At 40.4% G+C, this 22,382-nt stretch overlaps 1 protein-coding gene across 1 annotated transcript in view; it reads left to right on the top strand.

The window, feature by feature from the left end:
- The window catches only part of LOC128354100 (interleukin-1 receptor accessory protein-like 1), a 231,468-nt gene that overhangs the window by 196,347 nt on the left and 12,739 nt on the right, over positions 1-22,382 (top strand). The window contains exons 7-8 of the mRNA XM_053314351.1: positions 8,362-8,507; positions 16,298-16,444. Coding sequence (XP_053170326.1) covers positions 8,362-8,507; positions 16,298-16,444 — 293 coding nt within the window. The remainder of the gene's footprint in view (positions 1-8,361; positions 8,508-16,297; positions 16,445-22,382) is intronic.

The raw sequence follows: 22,382 nt of genomic DNA, 5'->3' as shown, positions 1-22,382 counted from the left end.
AAATACATTTAAAGAAATAATACAAAGCTTCAGCTGTCCAAATTAGTTAAAGGGACAGGAGGAATGGATACAACGTTGACAACCTGTTTCAATGTTCAAACGGGCACTTGATTGTTCCTTTAAGACAAATTTGAAAAATTGTGAACCTATTCTTTAAACATCACAAATTAATCTCTATTCACTTCTCATACCAGGGCAAATAAAACCAAACTCCCTGCATGGTCAGATGGAAGAAACAAGTAGATGGATTTTTCTTTGCTTATGTTGTTGTAACTTGTTTTTCTGAATATCTAAAAATCTCCACGCCAATACCCAGTATAGCACAGATACAGCATTACTGATGATGACATCAGTGCAATTTAACATGCCGGTGTGTCTACACTAATACACACACGATACACTCCTTCATGTTCTGCCCCACTGTACTCTTTTGACGGACCACACGTATGACTAGAAAATCCCTGTTGTCGACAAATGCCGTCTAATGAAAAGGTTAACTGTAAGCAGCATGACAAGGCTGGGAGGAGAGTTAGCGGCCCAGTCGGTGACCTGGCATTTCGAGATGTCTCTATTAGCCAGCTAGAATGCTCCAACCAGCTCTCAGCAGCGCTCTCTGTTGTGAAGGACACCAGACCAATTAGAGCCTATAGGATCTGGGGCCGGTGGAGGACGGGGGGGTGGTAGGTGGCAGCATTGGGTATGTGCCATAATGAAGATGAAAAAGAAGAAAGCTGAGGAGTTTGTCACATGCTTTCGTATGGTAGTCAAATGAGGTAACAAGCCAAGAGATCAAAACTCTGACCCTGAGCTGCTCTCAAAGAGAATGTGTGTACGGCCAGAAGTGAGGAAGCTTGTGTGCATACGATATGTGGTTCACATTCAAGTTTTTCAAGTGCATATTGTTGTTGTGTGCTGCCGCGTGATGCTGTCTCTCCCTGTGTGTTTATATTTATTTTATTTTATGTTCCCATTTGAATGTGCACCACTTCAAATCCTCTCCCTGACATCATTCCATGAGCTTTTAGCTTTGAAATGGAAATTAATCACACGGGAGTATTCCCTGAAGGGCTGCCTGTAATACATGAAATGGAGCTTTTGGCACAATGTTTCACCACTGAGATCCCAGGATGATAAAAAATAAATAAATAAAAAAAGTGGCTGCAGAACAAGACTTCATGGTTCTCAGAGGTGAGGTCTCAGTGTGGAATAGAGACATAAAGGCCAGGCTGCTGAAGTTTTAAACCAAATAGAAGTTTCAGTCCCTGATGCAGGGGCATGCAATGCCCTTTTGAGTAGCAGTTCAAGTGTAAAATTTCATTTTCTAACTCTAATTAATGCTCTTAGAGATATATTCATGGTAAATAAGGGTACTTACATAGCCCAGACATGCATGCCCCAATTGTTTATTAGTGTTGTAACCACAGTCATTCTTAGCATTTTACAGCCTGATATTGGTGCCATCATGACAAGCTAACAATCATATAAAATGTTATACATTTCTGATTCTAATGGGAAAAAGTCTTTGCAGAAGAGGAGGGAGTCAGTATCTTACTAGCTGCACGTGATGTGTGTTATTTTAAGGGACAATGCCCATTGATCAATATTAAAGGAATGGTTTGACATTTTGGGAAATAAGATTTTTCCAATTTTTCCCTCAATATCACCCATATCCATACAGTAAATTCGAAGTCAGAGATGGCAGCTGCTTAGCTTAGCATAACAATTAGAAATAGGAGCAGGGGCAAGTTGTTTCCAGTCCAACTCTTAGCAAGACAGTAAATAAGCGTTTTCCATCCTTCCATCTTCTTTCCCTGGCCAAATTCAACTAAAATTCTCATTTCAGGGGCAGAGCTACACTCTATAACCTGTTTGACACCTACAAAACACTGTTTTACCACATAACAGCTGAGCTTTATCTTGACACAAAAAAAGGATTCTCAGCATGCTCATTTTTATACCCTCCATTTTCTTCAGGGTCACAGTCACAGAGCAGCAGGCATCCTTCCAGCAGGTAGATATATTCCCTACAGTGTTTTCAAGGGTACTCCCAGCTTGCCATACTCAATAAGGCACATAAGGGTTCATGACTACCTGCAGGGCATCTTGACCAGATATGTGAATCTGGTCAAGATACTCCCATTATTACTGAGCTCTGTACCCATTTGACCATCATAACCTTATGAGAGGGTCAGAGGAAATATTTATCAGAACATCCAGAACCCAATAAACCTGTAACCAGAATGCTTGAACTTGACCTCTTTTGGCAGGAAAAAAAAAGAAACCTAAACAGTATTTAGCAATGAGCGTATTTTACTCCATCATATCAAATTTCCTTTAAGTTAGAAAACTAGAATACTGTGACCACTAACATTTTGGTACATGTACGCTAACTCCAAGCTGATGCCTCCTGGGTGATGTGCCACTATAAACAATTTTACATTTCAAGTCTCCCTTCAAGAGAATTTGCTCTGATCTAATTCACATCTACCTTTGGGGAGTCAAGAAAAGTGCAGGCGGCAGGGGACCTAAATTTTATCAAGCAGCAGACAGTGAAGCGTTTAGAAATAAAGAAAAACATGACAACACGGTGCAGTTCAAAAGTTCGGGTGTCACATTGAGGCTGCGGGGAGAGATTGTACAAGATAGTAATAGGCCGGGTTAGACACAGAGTCACGATGCTTCGAGATGATTATAGCTGCCGCACCTTCCATGTATTTATCCAATAAAAGGTTTCAGGCTAAAGTGAGACGTGTTAATGTTTTAAGTAAATAATAGCCACGGAGCAGGTTGCTTTCACCACCGCAGCTCGTCTTTGACACCAACAATAAACTCACCACTTCTCATTGACCCACTTCCATCAGCAGCCAGCCAGTGAAGATAGAGGAGAGCTAGCTCTAAGTACCTCAGCATCATCCTGGACAGTAATCTGAGCTTTGATCACCACATCACAGACATCCATAAACGCTGGTAACAAAGCCTGTCATCCACACAGTTAAGGCTCTGTCAGTTAAACCCCAGCTCCTGCTCCTTCTGTACCAAAGTATTATTCAATCCATCCTCCTATATTGTGCCACCTGCTATTTTGCCACGCTCAACCTCACCTATAGAAACAAGCTATTGAAAATCACTAACATATCTTCTAAAATAATTGGCCTCCTCACTCCCAACCTGCCAGCCCTCATTGACAATGCCATCACCCCTGCCACCTGCTCAACCCCCACGCTTCACCCTCCTCCCCTCTTGACGCAGATACACACAATCACTCTGCCAATAAACATGCTTTGCTTTTACAATCACTGCTTTGAATAACCTCAGCATACTCTAACAGTCGTGTGTAGCTGTGATGTTGATGATATTCTGTTTGAGTCTTACTTGTTTTGAGGGTTTGATTGTGTACAGACTGTGAAAGCAATTTTCCTCTAGAGGACAATAAAGAATGAATCTTAATCTGGTTTCCATGACACTTGACAAACAAAACTTATAAACAGCTTTAAATGGAAAACAAGGATTTACATTTAAATTGATGTTGGATTTTTTGGTAATTTTACTATATGAAACATAAAGTCAAACAACCAAACACAAAGCCAGGTGTATTCGAGAAGATCCTGATGCGTGCTTGTGTATCACAGTGAGTCATTGCGTTGCCTCCTCACTGCGCACAGCATCAAGGATCCTGGCTCACTTCACATCTCCATCCAGCTCCACACACATCCCCAGTTCACCGCCGTCCTCGACTTTCATACACACCACCTGCCAGATGTGTGCGTGGGCGTCGTCATGCTTCATGGTTTCTACAGCTCCTCTCTCAGACACATGAAGCTTCACTTATTCCTCCACTCAGAACTTTCATAAGCAAGTGTGATGGATATGATAAGGCTAAAAAAGTATCTTTTGCAAACCAAGATTGATTTTTTTTTCTTCTTTGCTAACACCTACAATGTTTCAGCTCAGTCTATGTTGAGTCACACATGGGTGCCACCTCTTTAAAAAGCCATCAGGATGGATCTATATCCCAGCCTTGTGGAGGCCTGTGTCTCTGCCTGACTGGTTGCACAATGGAGAAGGATGAGAGTTAGAAAAGCTCACAGGAATTAAGAGAAAAGGCTAAATTAATTTCCACCTCGCATACATACTCACTCGAGCCTCAACCCAAGTAATTTGTGACTGACTTGTATTGAACCTTCCTGCTCCCCGGCAAAAGCCCAGGTTAAAAAGTACTACTTTGTAATTAGTTTTTATGAAGCAGGTAGTCCACGTAGCTTCAAAATGATTACCTCTAATGGTTTTTCATTGTGCATGGTCAATAAAAGAAATTTCTCAGCAAGTGTGATATTTTCCGTGTGGGATACCAATTATTAGAAACCAATGTAAGGTATTGCCATGGCAGCAGTCGTTGTATGGTAGTTTTTCTTTATCTTCTCAGCACTCCACAATCTGCTTTGTTTAGTCTGTTCATTGATCAAAAGGAATTAGTTGAGTTTTCATATTCAGATGCCCCACGGCAGGCAGCAGATGAATGCCCAAGTAGCACTCATACCTTTTCGCACTATTAGCTCCATGTATCATTAAAAACAGGTTTGAAATAGCTGCAATTTTGTAACCTCAGAAAGCCTGCTCATACATCATGCCTGCATTCATACAGCCACCCAGCAGGGTAGATTCAGCTCTTTTAATCCTCATTGTTTTCTTGTTGGTCGCCTCTTCTTATACGAGTTTGTTACATGTGCTTTAATCATACTTTTGAGCATAAAAAAAACAAAAAAAAGAAATGTGGAATGAACTGTGTCTTTGTTCTAGACATGTTTTAGGTGAACGTACTAGCTTTAGGTGATTCCAGGGCATTGTGACTATGACTGGGGGCATTATAAAAGCTACATTCCTCTTATAGTACATGCTGCAGGAAATGCTTCATCATGTTAATGGCACTTCCGAGCTTGTGTAAAATTGTTTTTCCACCTTGTTTGCATATTTCCCTGAAAGATGCTTAGCCACACATTGAAGTGATGGCATCAATGCCCCAAATGAACACATTATATCATGATGTAGAAGCACAGTAGGTCTAAAGTTTGTTTTGGGGGGGTTGTTGTTGTTGTTTTTTTAGGAATCCATGGTTCATAAACATTTTGAAGTAGTGAAAAGTATAAAAAAAAATATAACTCTGAAACTGGGTTGGCTCTACTTGCCCACATGTCAAAGTGTCTTTTAGCTCCTGATGGTTAGGCCAGGACCTCAAATGGTATCTTGCTGCCATCAGTGTCTAAGTATGTGTGAGTGTGAGAGTGAATGGGTGGCATAATGTTAAGTGCTTTAGATAAAGGTGCTATATAAATACTGTCCATTTGCAGTCCATTTAGGTCTGTAGGTCCAATCATTAACTGCATTGTATAGAGCAAGCCTGGACTTGCAAAAAGGGTAAAGGGTGTTAAGGGGATTGGCTGTATTATTAGCCATTCTAGCAGTGTGGTAAATCAGTATGACTATGTCAATTAGTCTGTCTGTCTGATTGGTTGATGCACAATGATATATTTCAGCAAACATAAGCACACTAACACACAAAAGTTAACATGGTACACATCTACATCATCAGCATGTTTGCATTGTCAATGTTAGCATGCTTAAAATTTGAGTCAAAGCACCGCTGTGCCTCACAGAGCCACTAGTGCGGTTGTCACTCTTCGTATTGTTAATGCTCATTCTAAGTTCTGGTAGTTAGTCTTGATGATATGTCTAGCTCCTGATCAACAGTAAAAATTCTACAATAGATATATGCATACATGCTATACATGCATATACAGTACACTGACAAAGGCCATACTGTCTTGTATGGATGAAGAAAGTCTGACTATTCATTATTAAATTAGAGCCAGACTCTTTTAAAGAGTTTAGTTGAAAAGTGCTTAGTTTGTGTGTCACCTCTTCCTGGTGGCTTATTAGCATTGTCAGCATTTCTCATTGTAGCCAGTTCACTGCAGCTTGCTACTGTTCTTTCCTATTGTTTAAATGATACAAATCCATCACTAATGAACATAGCACCCTGCCAAGAGTCCAGTGGGGAAAAATAAGCACCTCTGTGTCATAGTGTCCTTCCAGTAGAGACCCTGTGATCAAATGGTAGAAAGTGTGGCTTTCAGTCTTTTTCATTTGTTGTTTTAGATGCAGTAGAAATATGTAGATTTCTGGAAAATGGCTGAATTCTATGTAACAAAAACATCAAAGAGCTTTTTTTCTGTCACTAACCCTCGTGGCAAAACGTTATGTGATAGGTTGGCACTGTAGTGCATCATGACAGTCACACTATTATCCCCGTACCAAGTTGTCACAACCAATAGACATCAAGAGCCTCAGCGAGTCAACAAAGGAGTATTTTTCATGGGGGAAATCTGTCATGACTCATATGATGCTGACTTCTTGTCAGTCATAGACTGTTACCTCCTACCTTTGTTATGTACTTTTCTTTTATTGATGGACTAAAATGTTGCCTCTGGAAAATAAAAGCTGCCACAAATGTCAGCAGATTATAGAGCTTCTGTCTGATTCTGCTGGGTGTAGTTATCTGTAGTAATATAGGTAAGTATGAATACAATTAAATTACATTAAATGTTCCTGCGTACAGATTGTATCTAGATATGCTTTAACCTGATTACATTTACACCTGGTATTAATATTGTATCTCCAGTGCCCACACTGGCTAATTTTGCCAATCAAATCACAGTCCATCCTCAATGGGTCTTGGGTGTATTTACACCTGTGCTTTCATGTGGTCAAGCACAATCCAGTTGCAATCTGATCAACCAAAATGCATTTTGATGCAAGGTGCAAAGGGGGACACAGTCTCAGAACTGTCCTCCACCCAGATAGAGGCTTATAATTCCAAGGTCATGATTTATGGATTCCAGGATGCATACCGTCGACCCATCTCAAATTTCCTTAGGGCAAACATTTCTGAAACAAAAATCCATATTTTATTAAAGAGTCAATACTCTACTTATGACTTTTTGACTGCCTACAGTCTAGAGTTATTGTTTTCCATATTTTTTTCTCTTATTATTTTTTGTATTTTTGGTACACAGATTCAGAACATTTGATTTGATGCTATTTGGAATCTGTATTCACAGAGCATAACTGCAAACATTGGGACTACAAAAATTTAAAAAAGCATCAGCTCTGCATGTTCTCTGATGTTCTGAGTCAGATTTTTCTGGCCTTTGTGGTTTTTCTCAACCCATTCAGACATCTTAAACAAAAACTGTCAGAAGCTACTTTGATGTTCAGTTCACAGTCTGTAATGAAGCATTTGGATTCTTTTTGGGCAGACGTTTGAAGTCACGTTGGTGTTCAAATTTACCAAACAGCTTGTATGTTAGTTTTGTAAAACCAAGTGTGACTTGCAAACGTGTAAAAGCTTTGAGAAACAGACATATCAGTTGTCCTTTCTTGATTAATTGATGGTCCACCATCAGACACGTCATGTTCTGCACTTGTCTTTGGTTCAGACAGTGAATCCTCCTTTCATCAATTCTGCTGATGGCGCCCAAATTAAACCGCTAAAGAAAAAATAAATCAGCTTTGGTTTCCTGTAAATGTCTACAGTACCTGCTTTGTTACACCAGGAAAACCCCTTTTCATATGTTTCTTTAAATGAATGAAGGGGAAATGAAGGAAGCAGATGATCACACTTGACTCTGCCACTCTCCCTGCTAAAATGACCATCGGCAATCTGACAATGTCCTGACAATGACAGTGTACACTGTCTCATAGTGCTGCTCTGCTTTACTTAGTCACACTTTGGCTCTTTTTTTCTACTCTAACCTCCCAGATTGTAATCATGGTGTTGTGATTAAAGCTACAGTAATCAATATTTTTATATTAACAATGGATTAAATGACTTTCTGCAATGTGAAAGGTGTCGTTCCCATCAACACATCTGAGCTGTTTAGAACCTTTTGGTCTCTTAATTGTTTTGGTACTACAGTTTGCACACTCTGCTCCCATCGATTAATTTTCCAGTCACAACAAAATCATCTGACTCAGATTCATCAGGTAGACACAAACTCAAATGTGATGACAATTGTGCTCATGTGTTACTTCGCAAAGAAGGCAGCAGTTTGCAGATACATGTCATATAAGCTTGTTCTGCTGCCCCAAAGTAGCCAAAAATCTTTAACTTTAGTCTGTGACGCTGGTTTAGTCTACATTGACTGAATAAAATGCTTAAAAAATTTAGTAGAATTAATTACGATATAGTCAAGCTCCTCATGAGATTGTATTATGGTACTGAGAAAGGTGAACGCGACACCAGCTTTTATTCAGACATAACTGCTAGCAGCATCCATGTGTAACCTTTTTTCTGTCCCCTTGCAGGACAATCCGGGAGCACCTGGGGGAGCAGGAGGTTTCCATCTCTCTGACTATCGAATCTCTGGAGGAGAGTGACCTGGGTAACTACTCCTGCTATGTGGAGAACGGCAACGGACGGCGACAGGCCAACATCCAGCTTACCAAGAAAGGTAAGGCAACACACACAGAAACACTTTTTCTTTTTTTTTTGTATAATATGAAAAAGTCCAATTATTTAAAAGATATACCACACTTGACGATGAATATAGCAGATGGACATAAAAATCCTTGACCTTTTAATAATGGTATATTGTGGGGAAGCCTGACCAGAGTGAATAATAAGGTGGTTGGCAGCAGATTTGTTGAATAAGTAAAAAAAGATTAATTCTGGCCACTGTCACAAAAAAACAAGTGTCTCAAAAAGAAATGAATAACAGATAAATGAAATTGAGCTGGCTTAACTCAGGATGACTCAAACTTAGACATGATCACATGCACACAGCTACACTGTCATCCTCTAATTTCTGCTCTCCTAATCGCACATCACTCCCCTTAAATAGGCCCCCAATCTACAAAGCAAACCACATTTCTTGCTTGCTTGTGTCCTTCCCCTCATATCATCTGGCATATAACAATGCTACTTGTATCAGTCAACATTGTTTACATCAAAACACATCATCCACAACATAATCCTCATTACAAGACAAAATAAGTACATGACATCACTGCTGATGTCACATACGTATTTTGGGTGGTCCATTCCAAAGGGATTTAAAACATCGTTTTTAGCTTTTGAGAACGATTTTCTGGAATTGGGACTTGGCAGTTGGCACAAATAGCTTTGTGACTGGATCAGAATGGTGACCAGGGTAGTAGATGAAGATGATGCTATAGATTTTGATGACTCTACTGAGTATAGTCTACCCCAGTTTCTAGTGGGAGAGGACGAGGAAAGGAGAAGAAAACAGGCAAGATAAAGTTAGTCATGGCAGTAAAAGAAGCTTGGAAGAGAACAGTTCAGATGAAAGCAGCGGAGTTCGACACAAAAAGGTTGTGAGAAAGGAATTTAAAATAATCCTTAAATTCAAAAAGGAGGATGAGCATGTTGAACTGAGTCCGATAGCGTTGTCTAGGGAATTGAAAAAGAAGCTCAAAGGTGGAAATGGATAAGATTTTGATAGATGGAAGCTTGTTTGTAACATGTTAAACAGAAGAACAGAAAAATAAAGCTTTGCATATTGAAAGTATTTGCAAGAAAGCGGTAAGTGAAAGAAGGATTCTGGGTGAGAGTAAGGTGACACGGGGTGGATAACTGGTATAACTATAGATGAAGACTTGGAAAACTCTGAGCATTTATGGGGCCATAGTGAGTAGAAAAAGAATTTTCTAAAAATAATTAATGGCAAAAGGGTTGATAACTTTGCTGTTAAAAATGCCAGAGTAATTGGCATATAGCAGAAAGGAAAGCAGAGCTGTCTCAATTGTGTATGTGGTCATAACAATGAAGACTGAAGAGATAATGTGCAGAATAAATGTTTTAATTGCAGACACCAACACAGTGAAGACAGGAAGAGGGAAATTGAGCAAGTGAGGGCAGTTAACAACATAAACTATGCAGAGGCAGTGGAGAGGGTACAAGGACAAAGGAGAAAGGATGAAACTGACAAAACTTAACCAGGAGTATAAAATATGTATCCACGGAGCATATTAATAAAAGACTTGAAGCAGATGGGAAGCGGGGAGACCCAGGTGATAAGACAATCTGATTTTTCAACAATGGAATGCAAGAAGTTTAATAGCAAATGGCCAAAAGTTTAAAGTCTGCACCAGGCAAGGATCAAATTTGTTATATAATAATAAAACATCTCAGTGAATCATCCAAGGATATTTTATTGGAACTATATAATAAAGTTTGGGAGGGTTGGAAATTGGCACAAAGCTGGAAAGAAGAATGGCTTTAACACTCAACATTTGCAAAATAATGGAGAAAGTGATAAATGAGAGGTTAACATATTATAGAGAAAATAAAAGATATATATATCCAAATACCAGAGTAGCTTTCTGAGAGGAAGAAATACTTTGGGATCCAGTTTTATGTTTAGGTCATGATTTAGAAAAGTGCAGATAAACAGAGAAAGTGTAGTGGCTGTCTTTTTTGATTTAGAGAGAAGGCATACAGTATGATGTGGGGAGAAGGATTATTAATCTGACTCTGTAAATTAGATATTAAAGGTTGAATATATAGATGGATTGAGGACGTCTTACTAGGAATATTAATACAAGTCAGAATAAGAAAGAACTATTACTATTATTACCTACATGATAAATGATGTATTTATGGAAATCGAGAATGGATTTTCACTTTTTGTGGATGATGTGGAAATTTGGAAGAGGGGAAGAAATTTGGAATTCATTGTAGAGAAATTGAAGGGCGTTGTTACAAAAGTAGAAGAGCGGTCATATAGATTGGCTTTTAAATCTCCAGTTGATAAGACAACGTTCTTTACAAGGAAAAGAATTGGTAGTGAGGTAAAAAAGTAAGAATTGGAGAATGTTTAGTTTTTAGGGTTATGGTTTGATGAAGGAATGACATGGGCTGTATGTATTCAGGACGTAGTGGACAAATGTAGGAAAGCACTAAATGTAATGAGGTGTTTGTGCAGTGGAGTAATTACATCAATATTCAATTAATGTTCTGTTGTGTATGGATCAGCAGCAAGAGCATCTCTCAAAACTTTAGATAATATTTGGTGCTTGCTTTGAGATTATACACAGTTTAAAATGGGAGAAATGCCACTAGAAATTAGAAGAGCTGTGACTGGATTACTGGGTTAATTTACAGAGCCATAGTCAAGACCCCCCAACTCAAGACACTTTAAAACCTTGAAAAAGCTTTGGATATACTGTGACACAGAAAGCTACACAACTTAAAGTAGATCAATGAAACTTAAGTCTAACAGTAACATTGCCGGCAATACCACCATGTATACTTCCAGACACCAGATTAGATTTTACGTTATTAGTTCATTTATAATTCACATGCCATGCAGCCATGTATTGATAGTTTAGTTAATAAAGAGTTGAGTTAATGAAGTAGAACTAGCCTTTATTGTCCAGGAGTTTCATCTCAAAGTAGGGAAAGGAACAGTGATCAATTATCAATGTACACAGGAGAAATGCTTCCAATATTGTTAGCAGTGCAGTGGATAGAAGATACAAGACCTTTGAGAGCAATCATTTGTTCAGATTCAAGCTCATCATTAGCCAGTTTACAGTGCAGACATCCAGACAGCAGACCAGACATTCTGAAACACATTATACACAATTCAAACAATGGCTCTTACTGTGATATTTATATGGCTGCTGGCACATATTGGTATCAAAGGGAAATGAAATGGCACATAGGGCTGCAAAAGCCACAAAAATAATCAAAAATAATCACACTGGTTTGGTGGTTAGCTTCAGCAAGACAGAAATCAAGAGCATTATTAAGCAGAGATTGAAGGAACGGTGGCAAAAGCGACAGGAGGAAGAGAGGAAAGGACGATGGTTTTACAGAGTTCAGAGGAAAGTGAGAGAAATGAAGTATGAGGGAGGAACAGGAGAAATGAGACAATAATATGAGACTAGGTAAATGGGTAAACATAATAAAGGCAGATGTGAATCCTGCGGGCAAGAAATAACAGTGAAGATGTTATGCTATACTGTCGGAAACATGAGGCAGAAAGAAGACTCACATCTTCAGAAAGATAAAAGTACACTTTGATCTAATAGAGATTCTACAAAAGAACTCAATAAAATGAGTGTTATTGAATCCTGTTTTATTATCTTAGACTAATTTGAATGAGAAGTTTAATGAATGTTTAAATACTAGATATACTGATCAGCACTCCATACCAGTATGTTGTTTGCTAACCACCAATAAACCCCAAAAAAGAAGAAGAAGAAGGGAAAAGCCTACTGGAAAGGTTGAAACACAAGCTAATCTATGTGTCAAGAAACTCAAGACTTTAATCAATAAACAATAAGTAAACTTAAATACGTGTCTTGATTAAATGCAGGTGTAGGTGTAACACAATGCACAACACAAACAAAACCTGGGATAATAAGTGAAAGCTGTGCCACGTATACAGACTGAACAAACAAATGACAAGTACGGAAAGAAACTCCAACTGTAATAGGGACAAATGGTGTTGTCTCAGCCACTTTGTCACACATGTTAAAGCTTTGGAGGTGAAAAACACTATTTAATGCCACGGGCCTTCACACTAACAAAAGAGTGAATCTCTCGCAGCAGTTTAATGAGTACAAAGAAGTACAACTAGCGGGATTCTGGGAATTGACCAGTTGTTTCTCGCCTGGAGGAGTAAAAAATGGGACAGTATTGTAGATAGTGCAGAAAGCCTATTCATCCCCTTCAGCCTGAGGAAGTATTAGTTTGCAGTGAAAGAAAAAGCGCTTTTAGAGGGAGGCAGCCTTCGGTGTTATGATGCCAGACAAGCTGTTTGACTGTCTGGCAATGACATCTCCCCCCAACACACACACAAATCCTCCTTTGATCGCCGAACTCTCACTCAGACATTTTCTCATCTTTCATCACTGGCTACTGTTGCCTCTCCCCCTCCCCGTTCTCTTTTTATTCAAGCAAACATTTTTCAGTTTTGCTTCTGATTTCGCCTCACTGAGGATGACTGTTTGAAAGTTGATTCCGTGATGATTTTAAATTGAGGTGCACACACTTTTCAGTATGGTTATATAAGTGAGTTTTTTTATTTTTTTTTTATGTTTTAGCAAGGCTGGGGGGGGGGGGTCTCTGCAGCCTTAAAGTTGTCAGCGTTGAATACATTTACATAGTAAGATATTTTTCCTCTCTTTTAAGCTCGCAGCTCTGGATCCAGCTTTGATGGCAGCCCAGTTCTCCTCCATTTGCTATATTAAAGGGGTTTATGCTGCACCGTCGAATCTCAGAATAAACCGGAGAAGATTAGCCTGTTCCTCGCAGGATTGCAGGTCTACAAGAAATCGACCCATTCCCATGTTTTTATTTGGTGCATCCGTTGGTGCAGAGCAAGCCCACTCGGTGTTTACGCCGCCTTTCAAAATGCGTCAAAGTTTTCCTCGCTTGTCTCTTGAAGCTGTTGAAAGCAGCACACGACACTCCAAATGAATTTGGCCGTCTCAGCGTGAGAATGTCTTTATTCTCTCTCTGCTCGCCTCATGCGTACATACACACACACACACACACACACACACACACACATTCATACACTTTGAATCATGCAGCATCAATCAGAATATATCTCCTGTCTTGTATGTTAAGATAGCATGGAGATGAGTCCTTATTTCAACTGTTGCAGTCAAAAAGTTGTGCCTCTTTAAGTCCTCCTGACCAACTTTTTTGCCACAACAACATACACACAGATCATTTTTTCCTTTTGTTTGCAACTAGGAAACAGCTGCCTATACTTTATATGATTTTGGAACATGATAAGTAAGTGCAACCGCTACTCTCTTTTTTTTTATCCCTTCCCTAGATAGTGAGAGATGCAGAAATATAGAGAGAGGCGTGTGATGTATCGCCTGATGCCATGTGGCTCCATCAAATCCAGCCTTCTAGTCGTCAGGAGCTAATTTGTCTTAATCTGTCCCCGTGCAGCGCTGCTACAATATATGGATGCCAGGCAGAGAGGAATTGGCCTCCTTCACTGTAATCTCTGCTGCTTGAGGAGCAGCTGGCTCGTTAGACTGTCCAGATATCTGAGGAGAGAAGCAGTGTTCACTGAGGCAGGAGTGCAGAGAGGAGGTGGAGGGGACAGTGAAGAGGAAGTCAGGGAGAAGTGGAGTTGCCTGGATCCAGCTATTTTTGCAGTGCTTGTTAGCCGCAGCACCTCTCATAGAAATCTATACTAATTCAGGATGATTCCCAGGCCGAGGGGGAGAGAGAAACTGAGACAAGAACTCAGAGGCATCTTCATGGTGCCCCGAGTTTGTTTGCTCTCTTGTTTGCGTACGTGTGTGTATGTAAGTCCGCGAGTTTGGCTGAAGGTCGTCGCCCGGACAGGCGTGATGAAGCGGGGCGGGCCACGCTCGTTAGCTTTCCAGAACACCATCCTTCATCATGGGAGCTGTCAGCCTGATGGCCGCTGCAGTGGGATGGGCAACGCGCACTCCAACGAGGTTAAATGTGCGTTGTGATGGATGGTGATGCGCGCGAGTCCTCTCTCTGTCCGTGTTTGTATGTGTGTGTGTATGTGCGGCATTGCGACGAGTCCAGCCTTTTACTGTTGTCCATTAGTCAGCCAATGAAGGCTGACCACCCAGATTTTGTGAGGCGTAGCCAAGAGAAAATATTCAATTGCAAAAGATGGAGTGACATCCGACAGAAAACACTGTAAAAAAAACCTTGAAAAAGAGACGAGATCGTGAAAAGACAAAGCAAACGACTTGGTTTTCAAGGAAAGTTAGTAGACCGTGGACTAATGGAGTCCATTACCCTGTAGTGTAAAATATCACCTCTCATCCTCCTTAGTAACAGTAACAGTCACTTCTACTGAATATGTGTGTTTTGTGTACCTTCCTTAAAAACACCACATGTAACCACATTTAAAATAATCAAGTCCAACAGTTCATTGAATTCAGCTTCCATTCATGCTTTTCATGAGTTCACGTCAGACGACAGTGATGACGGATGGCGGGGAGAGTGGACCGCTTCGATCTGATGATGAACAGCCGCTTCAGCTAACGGCGAGAGCTTTTTCTTCTTTGCAGCAGCACACACATGTAACCGATCTTCATAAGTGTGGCGGTCTGATCTGTCACATGCTATTGTCGCGGCAGTTGCCTCAATGTGAGTTTTTTATTATCCAATCCAGCCAGGAGGCGTTAAGTGACAGGTATAGAAGTGGTTGTACTTTCATTCCGGTTGGAGTTATGTGTCATCTGGATACAATCCAGTCACAATGAGCATATAAGCAACGTGACAAGATGGAGAGGAGAGGCATGAAAGGCTGACACAAACACAGGCTGAATAAATACTGCTGCAGGAGATGCATAAAAGCTATTTTCAAACAAATGTGGAGGTATGCCAAAGTCATTTCAAACATGAAATCTGGCACCAAAAGCAGGTGCAACTTATTCTTACCTATCACGGCTGCATCATGCATCATTTCACTTGTATTGATCTTCCAAAATATAGTTGGGTTTTGCTGCAATTTCAGTGCAGAGCAGAGAAATAAGATGGATGGGAAAACTGTGATGTTGAAATGTACAACTCTGACAGTAGAAAAGAAGAATTAATGTCTCACAGCATTGAATATTTACTGTAAGATCCTGAAAAAACACTTAAGTGACAAATGTGACAGTGTATAAATTTCAGTGTGACACAAGATGTATGTTAAACCTTTTTTTATTATTATTAATTTTCAAAAATAACAGTATGCATGGATGACTGATGGCTGGAAGCACAATTCAAAAGTTTCATTTTACACAATCATCATCGTCAGCAGGTCATGAAACAACAGGCACTTCACATTTGTTTCTGTCGTTTGTATGTTGGTATAAAATAGTCGTGATGCAGTTTCAAAGCAGAACTCAAGCATTACAAGAATTCAAGGTGTCAGTTCAAATAAATGATGTTCATATACGATGTTATGGTGTTTCCTCATTCGAGCCTCCTCACTCCTCTTACTCTTAGTCCTTTTTTTCTTTTGTAAAGTATATTAAACGCATTTGCTTTGCCGTGCAACTGCGATAATCATACAATTTAAAAATTGCAGTTCATATAGACAGTTTTTCACACTGTATGATTTTCATGTAAATGGAAAGTAAGCTAATCACTAATATAACTATTGCAGAGTGCTTCCTTTCTTGGTTTCACTTCAACAAATGATGTTGAAATGATATTAAAGTAGACTTTTCTCTCCCTATCTCTCTCTCCCTGTCACTGTGTTTGCCATATTAGCCGAGCTTATGTACACGGTGGAGCTGGCCGGAGGTCTGGGAGCCATCCTCATGCTGTTGATCTGTCTGGTGACGCTGTACAAGTGCTACAGGATTGAGCTCATGCTCTTCTACAGGAACCACTTTGGCAGTGAGGATATAGATGGAGGTAAGATGAGATAACTTTCACCTTTTTTCTTATTAAATAACCTTCCACTGCTGTGAAAGCATCCTTTCTTTCCTCAATGGGTGTTAAATATCATACCTGAGCAGTATCAGCACTGCTCTGCATGCTGAGCTACACAGGAGCGCATATTTATTTTTACTCAGAAAACACCTGGGCTGTTTTTCATATCCTAAAACTGCATGTGGCACCATTTTTATGTAAATATACACCTGTTTTATCAGTGGCTGCAACAGAAAAGAACCTCTCATCAATTCTTAACTCAGAAATCCTGTTGTCAATTTCAGGGCATCTTCTCAACGCACCGCAACAGCTAAATCAAAAAATTGTACACAAAATATTCTTTAAACTGTCTTCTAAACAGGAGCAAAAGACTCCAATCTTTGATCTGCTTTTCTTTCCTGTCATATTTGCATCCTTGTGAAAAGTAACTACAAGCTAGCAGTAGTCACAAGTCAGACTTTTCATGCTGAGTGCTGCTTCCTGGCACCACAATGCTTGACTTGTGGGTAATGAAGTTCAGGATTTCAAACCATTCTCGTTTCAGAGCCTCCACCAGGCAAAGCTGCAGAGTTTAGCTTTGGTGATGCTTTGTATTCGGGTTTACATTTGGTTTGTCTTATTATTATTCCAGTGGGTAGCAAGTTGAATATAAACAGAAAAAATAATGAAAGAACTTTAATTTTGCCGCTGTGAAGCAGTAAGCTGAATGTGTTACAGTTATGTTATTTATCGCTCCATATCTTGTCACGATTTCAGAGACTTTCCCCATGACATACTAATTAATTTTGAATTGATTTTGACTGATGCGCCTGCTGTTCCGTGGGCTCTCAGTTGTCTCATGTTGCTTTGAAAACTCAAATTTCATAGTGCTGATTGCCAGACATCTGCTTAATGGCATTCAGCCTAATATGAAACACCTTAGTAGCAATGTGTGTGATCCTGATGCAGTTACTTGAGAGTTTAAATCCCTGAGGTGTTTATATTATTTCACCCTGTAAATGTAGCTACATCATCCTCGGAGAAATTAATTACAGACAAGACACAGACACCAAATTCTCCAATTACAATAGCCTCAAAAAATGAGAATGCATCATAGCCGCAAAAGTAAGCAGGCATTCAGAGCAACAATAACACTGTGTTAAAACACAAGGGTGAGCCTCAGTTCAATTCAATTTACTGTGTTTCACCAAGATAATTGATTCTGTATCAATACTGCATTTCAGGGAGTCCTGGGTGTATTTAACAAAAAAAAAAAAAAAACTCATTTCAAACTGTCTATACAGTCTGTCAATCAAGTGTACTGATGCCCAGGTTTAAGTTGAACATTTAAATAGACTTTCCTCTTTACAGATGCCTTTGCCATGCTTAAAGTTGGCATGCACCAGTAGCCTACTGGGAACCCACATAACCGCAACATCCAGAGTCGGATTCTGGCCCTTTTTTGTCACTCCCTATCTCTCTGTACCCTTGTTGACGATTATCTCCCAGCTGTCCAATAAAGGCATACAATTCCCCAAAATATATAGAAAATGACCAAAAAACATGGCAGAAGTTGTGCAATTAACTTTTTTTTCTGAAGGGGATGTTGTTGCATCACTGTGCTCTCCGCAGTGTGCTAAATGTGGTAACATAAGGCCATGGGGAGCCTGGAGTTGTTAAAAAAGGTATAGCATATATAGGGTTTATTTAACTAAAGTAGATAAGTTAAAGCCAATTTCAACAAAGCTCCATCACAAAATAATCTCTGGAACACAGGGAAAATCAGACATTACGGCTTCCAAGTTCAGGAACAGTTCTATATGTGTGTAGGCTACTTTTCATGCGTTCCCATGTGTCTGCATGCAAACTCTCCATGAGGACATTGCAAGAGTGAAAGGACAATATATTCTGTTGAACACTCTCTATAAAGCAAATCAAAACACAGTCCCTGTGCCAGACAAAAACATTAACTCTGAGACCCCATCAGCAATAGAAAAAGAAAAAAAATCACTTTGATTGGGCCTGGTGGATGAGTCTTGGCTTGAGAATGCATCAAACTGAGACAAGGAGCAAGTTTTAATTTGATTCCCCCGTAATGAGTCTCTCAAGTAGCAGCGCTGCAATGAATTCTGGGGCAATGAGATTAGTTCGGAGAGGCTGAGAGACTGTACGTTGTGGAAAGAGAGACAGCGAGAGAGTTATGAGCGTTAAAAGGTAAAACGTATTCTGTACCCGGCTCTTCTCCTCACACACTCCCAGCTCTGCCTAACTGTGATGGCCGCTACATCAGACATTTCAGTGAAAGTCATTACCTTTGGCTGTGTTGGGCTTCCGGCCCCGGAAAGCGGAGCTTTGCCATAATGGATCGCCCAGAGGCAATTGTGTTGAAAAAGGGGAGAAAAAAAAATGTCAGGCTTTGAACTTAATGCCAAACAGCAATTGTCTCCTTTAATTGTGCAACCCGAGTGAGTGCTTGGAGAGAGAAACAGATTTTCAATTTGCTCCCCAGTATAAGGGGATCAGGTTCAATAAGACACAGCACGCTGCCTCCAGAGCTCTCAGGAGACCCCTGATACTTTCCTCCACGCCGCGGTCGATTAGATCACTTCACTGCTACCTCTGGGGCGCACACTTTCACAGGCATGCATGCACTCACACCTGCGTCTCCGGGCTCCAATGACAGTATCCTGTAGGTGAACAGGGAAGGTTTAGCCAGTTAATAGGAACCAAACTTGAAATGGTTGCCAGTTGAGCAGGGGGAAGAAGGAAAAAAAAACAGTCGCTAAGCAATGGCAGGAGGTGGTTAACCGAGATCCCATCTCTATGGCAACCACTGTACTGACAGGGAGAAGTAGCTGCATGCAAGATATAGTTGCACACATTGTGATGGAAATTGCCTGCCATCACCTGGCACTTGAAGAAATAAACACAGACATACACAGCATTTGACAGGTCAAAGGATAATATACTGTATGCCATAAATGCAGAGTACACCTGATATCCCTTAGAACAGGGATGTCAAACTCAAATTCACAGTGGGCCAAAATTAAAAACTGGGACAAAGTCACGGGCCAAACTCAATATTTATTAAAAAATTGAATGCAATTGTGCATGTTTTCCCTTCTTTCCAGATATGTAATATTAAACCTTTTCATATGGAAATAAACTTTAGTTTTGTTTTAATATTGAATCCAGAACAAGCAAAGTTTAATATTATAAACATATGAGAAATTAAATTTGAAATAAAAGACACATCAGTGGTATTCATTTCTTACTTAAATAAATAAAATTAATTATTATGTCTCTCTATCTGTAGCCTTTCGAGTTTCTTTTAAATCTTTTTTCACAGGCCAACAACAAAACAACTATAAATAATAATAATTTCCTTCAATGAAAATCAATCTTTCAACTATTAACAGTCCATGCCTTGGAGTAGAAAAAGTCATAAAGAAGACATTCATCCAAGCTCAGTTTGCTACACTGTGATTTACTCTGATGCACATTGGTCCAGGCCAGATACCTGGCATCTCTTCTTAGATGCAAGTTCATCAATGTCTTGGGTTAGGCTCTGAGCCGAGGAAACCCTCAGGACTGAATGAAGGTGTTTGTCAGTGAGACGACTCCTGTGTGGTGTTTTGTTTATCTTCATCAAAGAGAAGAGTTGTTCACATAGATATGTGCTGCTGAACATAGAGAGCATTTGGGCAGCTTGGGCATGGAGTTGGGGCAGTGTGTCGGGGAGGAAACATGGAAACTGTGCAGCACCCACAGTGTCATACTTTAACTTGAGCGTGTCACTACACAGGAGTTCAATCAGCTCCATTTGGAGGTTGGTTGGTGCGCTTTTCACGTCAACCGCAAACTGATTACTGAGCAGTTAAAATCTGCATTTCTGGGCTTCAAAGTCGGCAAATGATAAACTCGGCGCCGAGTATGCTGAGTTTTTCAGCAAACTGTGAAATGGGCAACACAGCGGGAGAGATCTGCTCTGTTTGGCAGCACAGAAAATGACCCAGGCACAACTTGACTCTAAAAGCCCCCACCATACTGTACATGTCTGTAATGACGTGGTCCCACCCCTGAAGCTGCAGGTTGAGTGCATCGAGATGGCTCAGGATGTCACACAGAAATGCCAGCTCACACACAAACTTTGTGTCCCTGAGCTCTGTTGTGTCTTTCCCTTTGCTTTCCATAAACTGACAGATTTCCTCACGCAGCTCAAAACATCTCTTCAGTACTTTTCCTCGGCTTAGCCATCTCACCTCTGTGTGATAGGGCACGTCTCTGTATTCTGAACCAAACTCCTCCAGAAAAGACTTGAACTGGCAGTGATTCAAACCTTTGGCTCTTATGAAGTTAATTACTCGTGTTATGGTGCTCATAATATGTTCCATTTTCAAGGCTTTGCCACACAACGCTTCCTGGTCTATGATGCAGTGATAAACTGTAATCTCACCCACATTGTTCTCCCGCATCTTCTCCTGAATCCTGCCCACCAATCCACTCTTTTGACCACACATCGCTGGCGCACCATCTGTCGTCAGTCCCACAAGTTTATCCCAAGGCAGCCTCATTGCATTTACACATTTACACATTTGGATACCTCTTCAAAGATTTATTTTCCTGTGGTTGTGCCATGCATTGATTTTAATCTTAAAAGTTCCTCTGTAACGCCCAGTTTCGAGTCCACTCCACGGATGAAGATTGACAGCTAGGCAGTATCGGATGTGTCGCTGCTCTCATCCACAGCAAGGGAGTATGCGATAAAATCTTTTCCCTTTTCCATCAGCTGTTCTTGTAGATTGGAGGCAAACTCACATGCACACTCAGCCACGGTGTTCCTGCTCAGACTCACATTTAAAAATGCTTTCTTTTTATCTGGGCACACAACATCGCAAACTTTGACCATACACTTTTTGACAAACTCTCCCTCATTAAAGGGCCGGGCTGATTTTGCAATCTCTGCTACCACAATAAAACTAGCCTTTGTCGTCTTATGTTATATTCTTTCGTTACAGCTACGTTGGCTCCGCACACAAGACAAACAGGTCTGTCTTTTACAATGGTGAACATATAATCTGCCTCCCACCTGTCTTGAAAGCTCCTGTTTCCTGTCTTTCGTTTGGCTATTTTTCGGGAGGGGTAGAATAAATTTGCCTGAGGAATGAATGACTACTAGCATGATTGCTATTGATTGTCAACAGAAAAGGCGGGGGCGTTTACTGGTCTCGACTGATGCCCCAACGCACTAGCAAAGCATTCTGGGATTTGTAGTATTAGCGGTGCAGTATTAGCGGTGCAGTATTAGCGTACATACTTTTCCAGCAAACAAATAAACTATACATGATTGGTCCTTTCTAGCCAATATAGGTCAGATCAACCTGTAGAAACAGTTGAGCCCATCAGGGGTCAAAGTTCACCATCCACATTACTGTCTGTGGAGGAAGTCTACACTGAAATGGGAGACTCAGACACAGAAGATGAGGACACTTACTCTCCTCACAGGACATTTTTCATCAGTAAAGCCCTTAAGCCAAAGTCTGGGATGCACAGAATTTTTTTTCTCCTGCATAACTCTGCACACGCTGCCAAGAAAGTGCTTGTGTTTCATTGTGGCCACTCGAAGAACTAATTGAATGCCTGCCTCCCTCTTCTGCCAGTTGTAAAATTGTAAGCTTTACGTAACAATAGGACGGACTGTCAGCTATTTGTCAGGGGCGCAATTTAGTTAAAGACCACTCAGTTGTCACATTGTGTGGGTGTCAGTGGAATCAATAATAGGCTTCATGATGACAACAGCCGAGCGAGCTTGTCAAGGAGGTGGGAACTCATCAACACTCTGCCATAAATACGAATGTCAGGGTTGTCAGTGCGGCGTGGAATTATGAGGCTCCTTCTGTGTTCAGTGTGGTTTGGCGATACTGAGCATTAATAGTTTTCA

This window comes from Scomber japonicus, chromosome 24 (assembly GCF_027409825.1).
Source record: "Scomber japonicus isolate fScoJap1 chromosome 24, fScoJap1.pri, whole genome shotgun sequence".
Lineage (NCBI taxonomy): Eukaryota > Metazoa > Chordata > Actinopteri > Scombriformes > Scombridae > Scomber > Scomber japonicus.
This window is presented reverse-complemented; position numbering and strand designations above follow the sequence as displayed.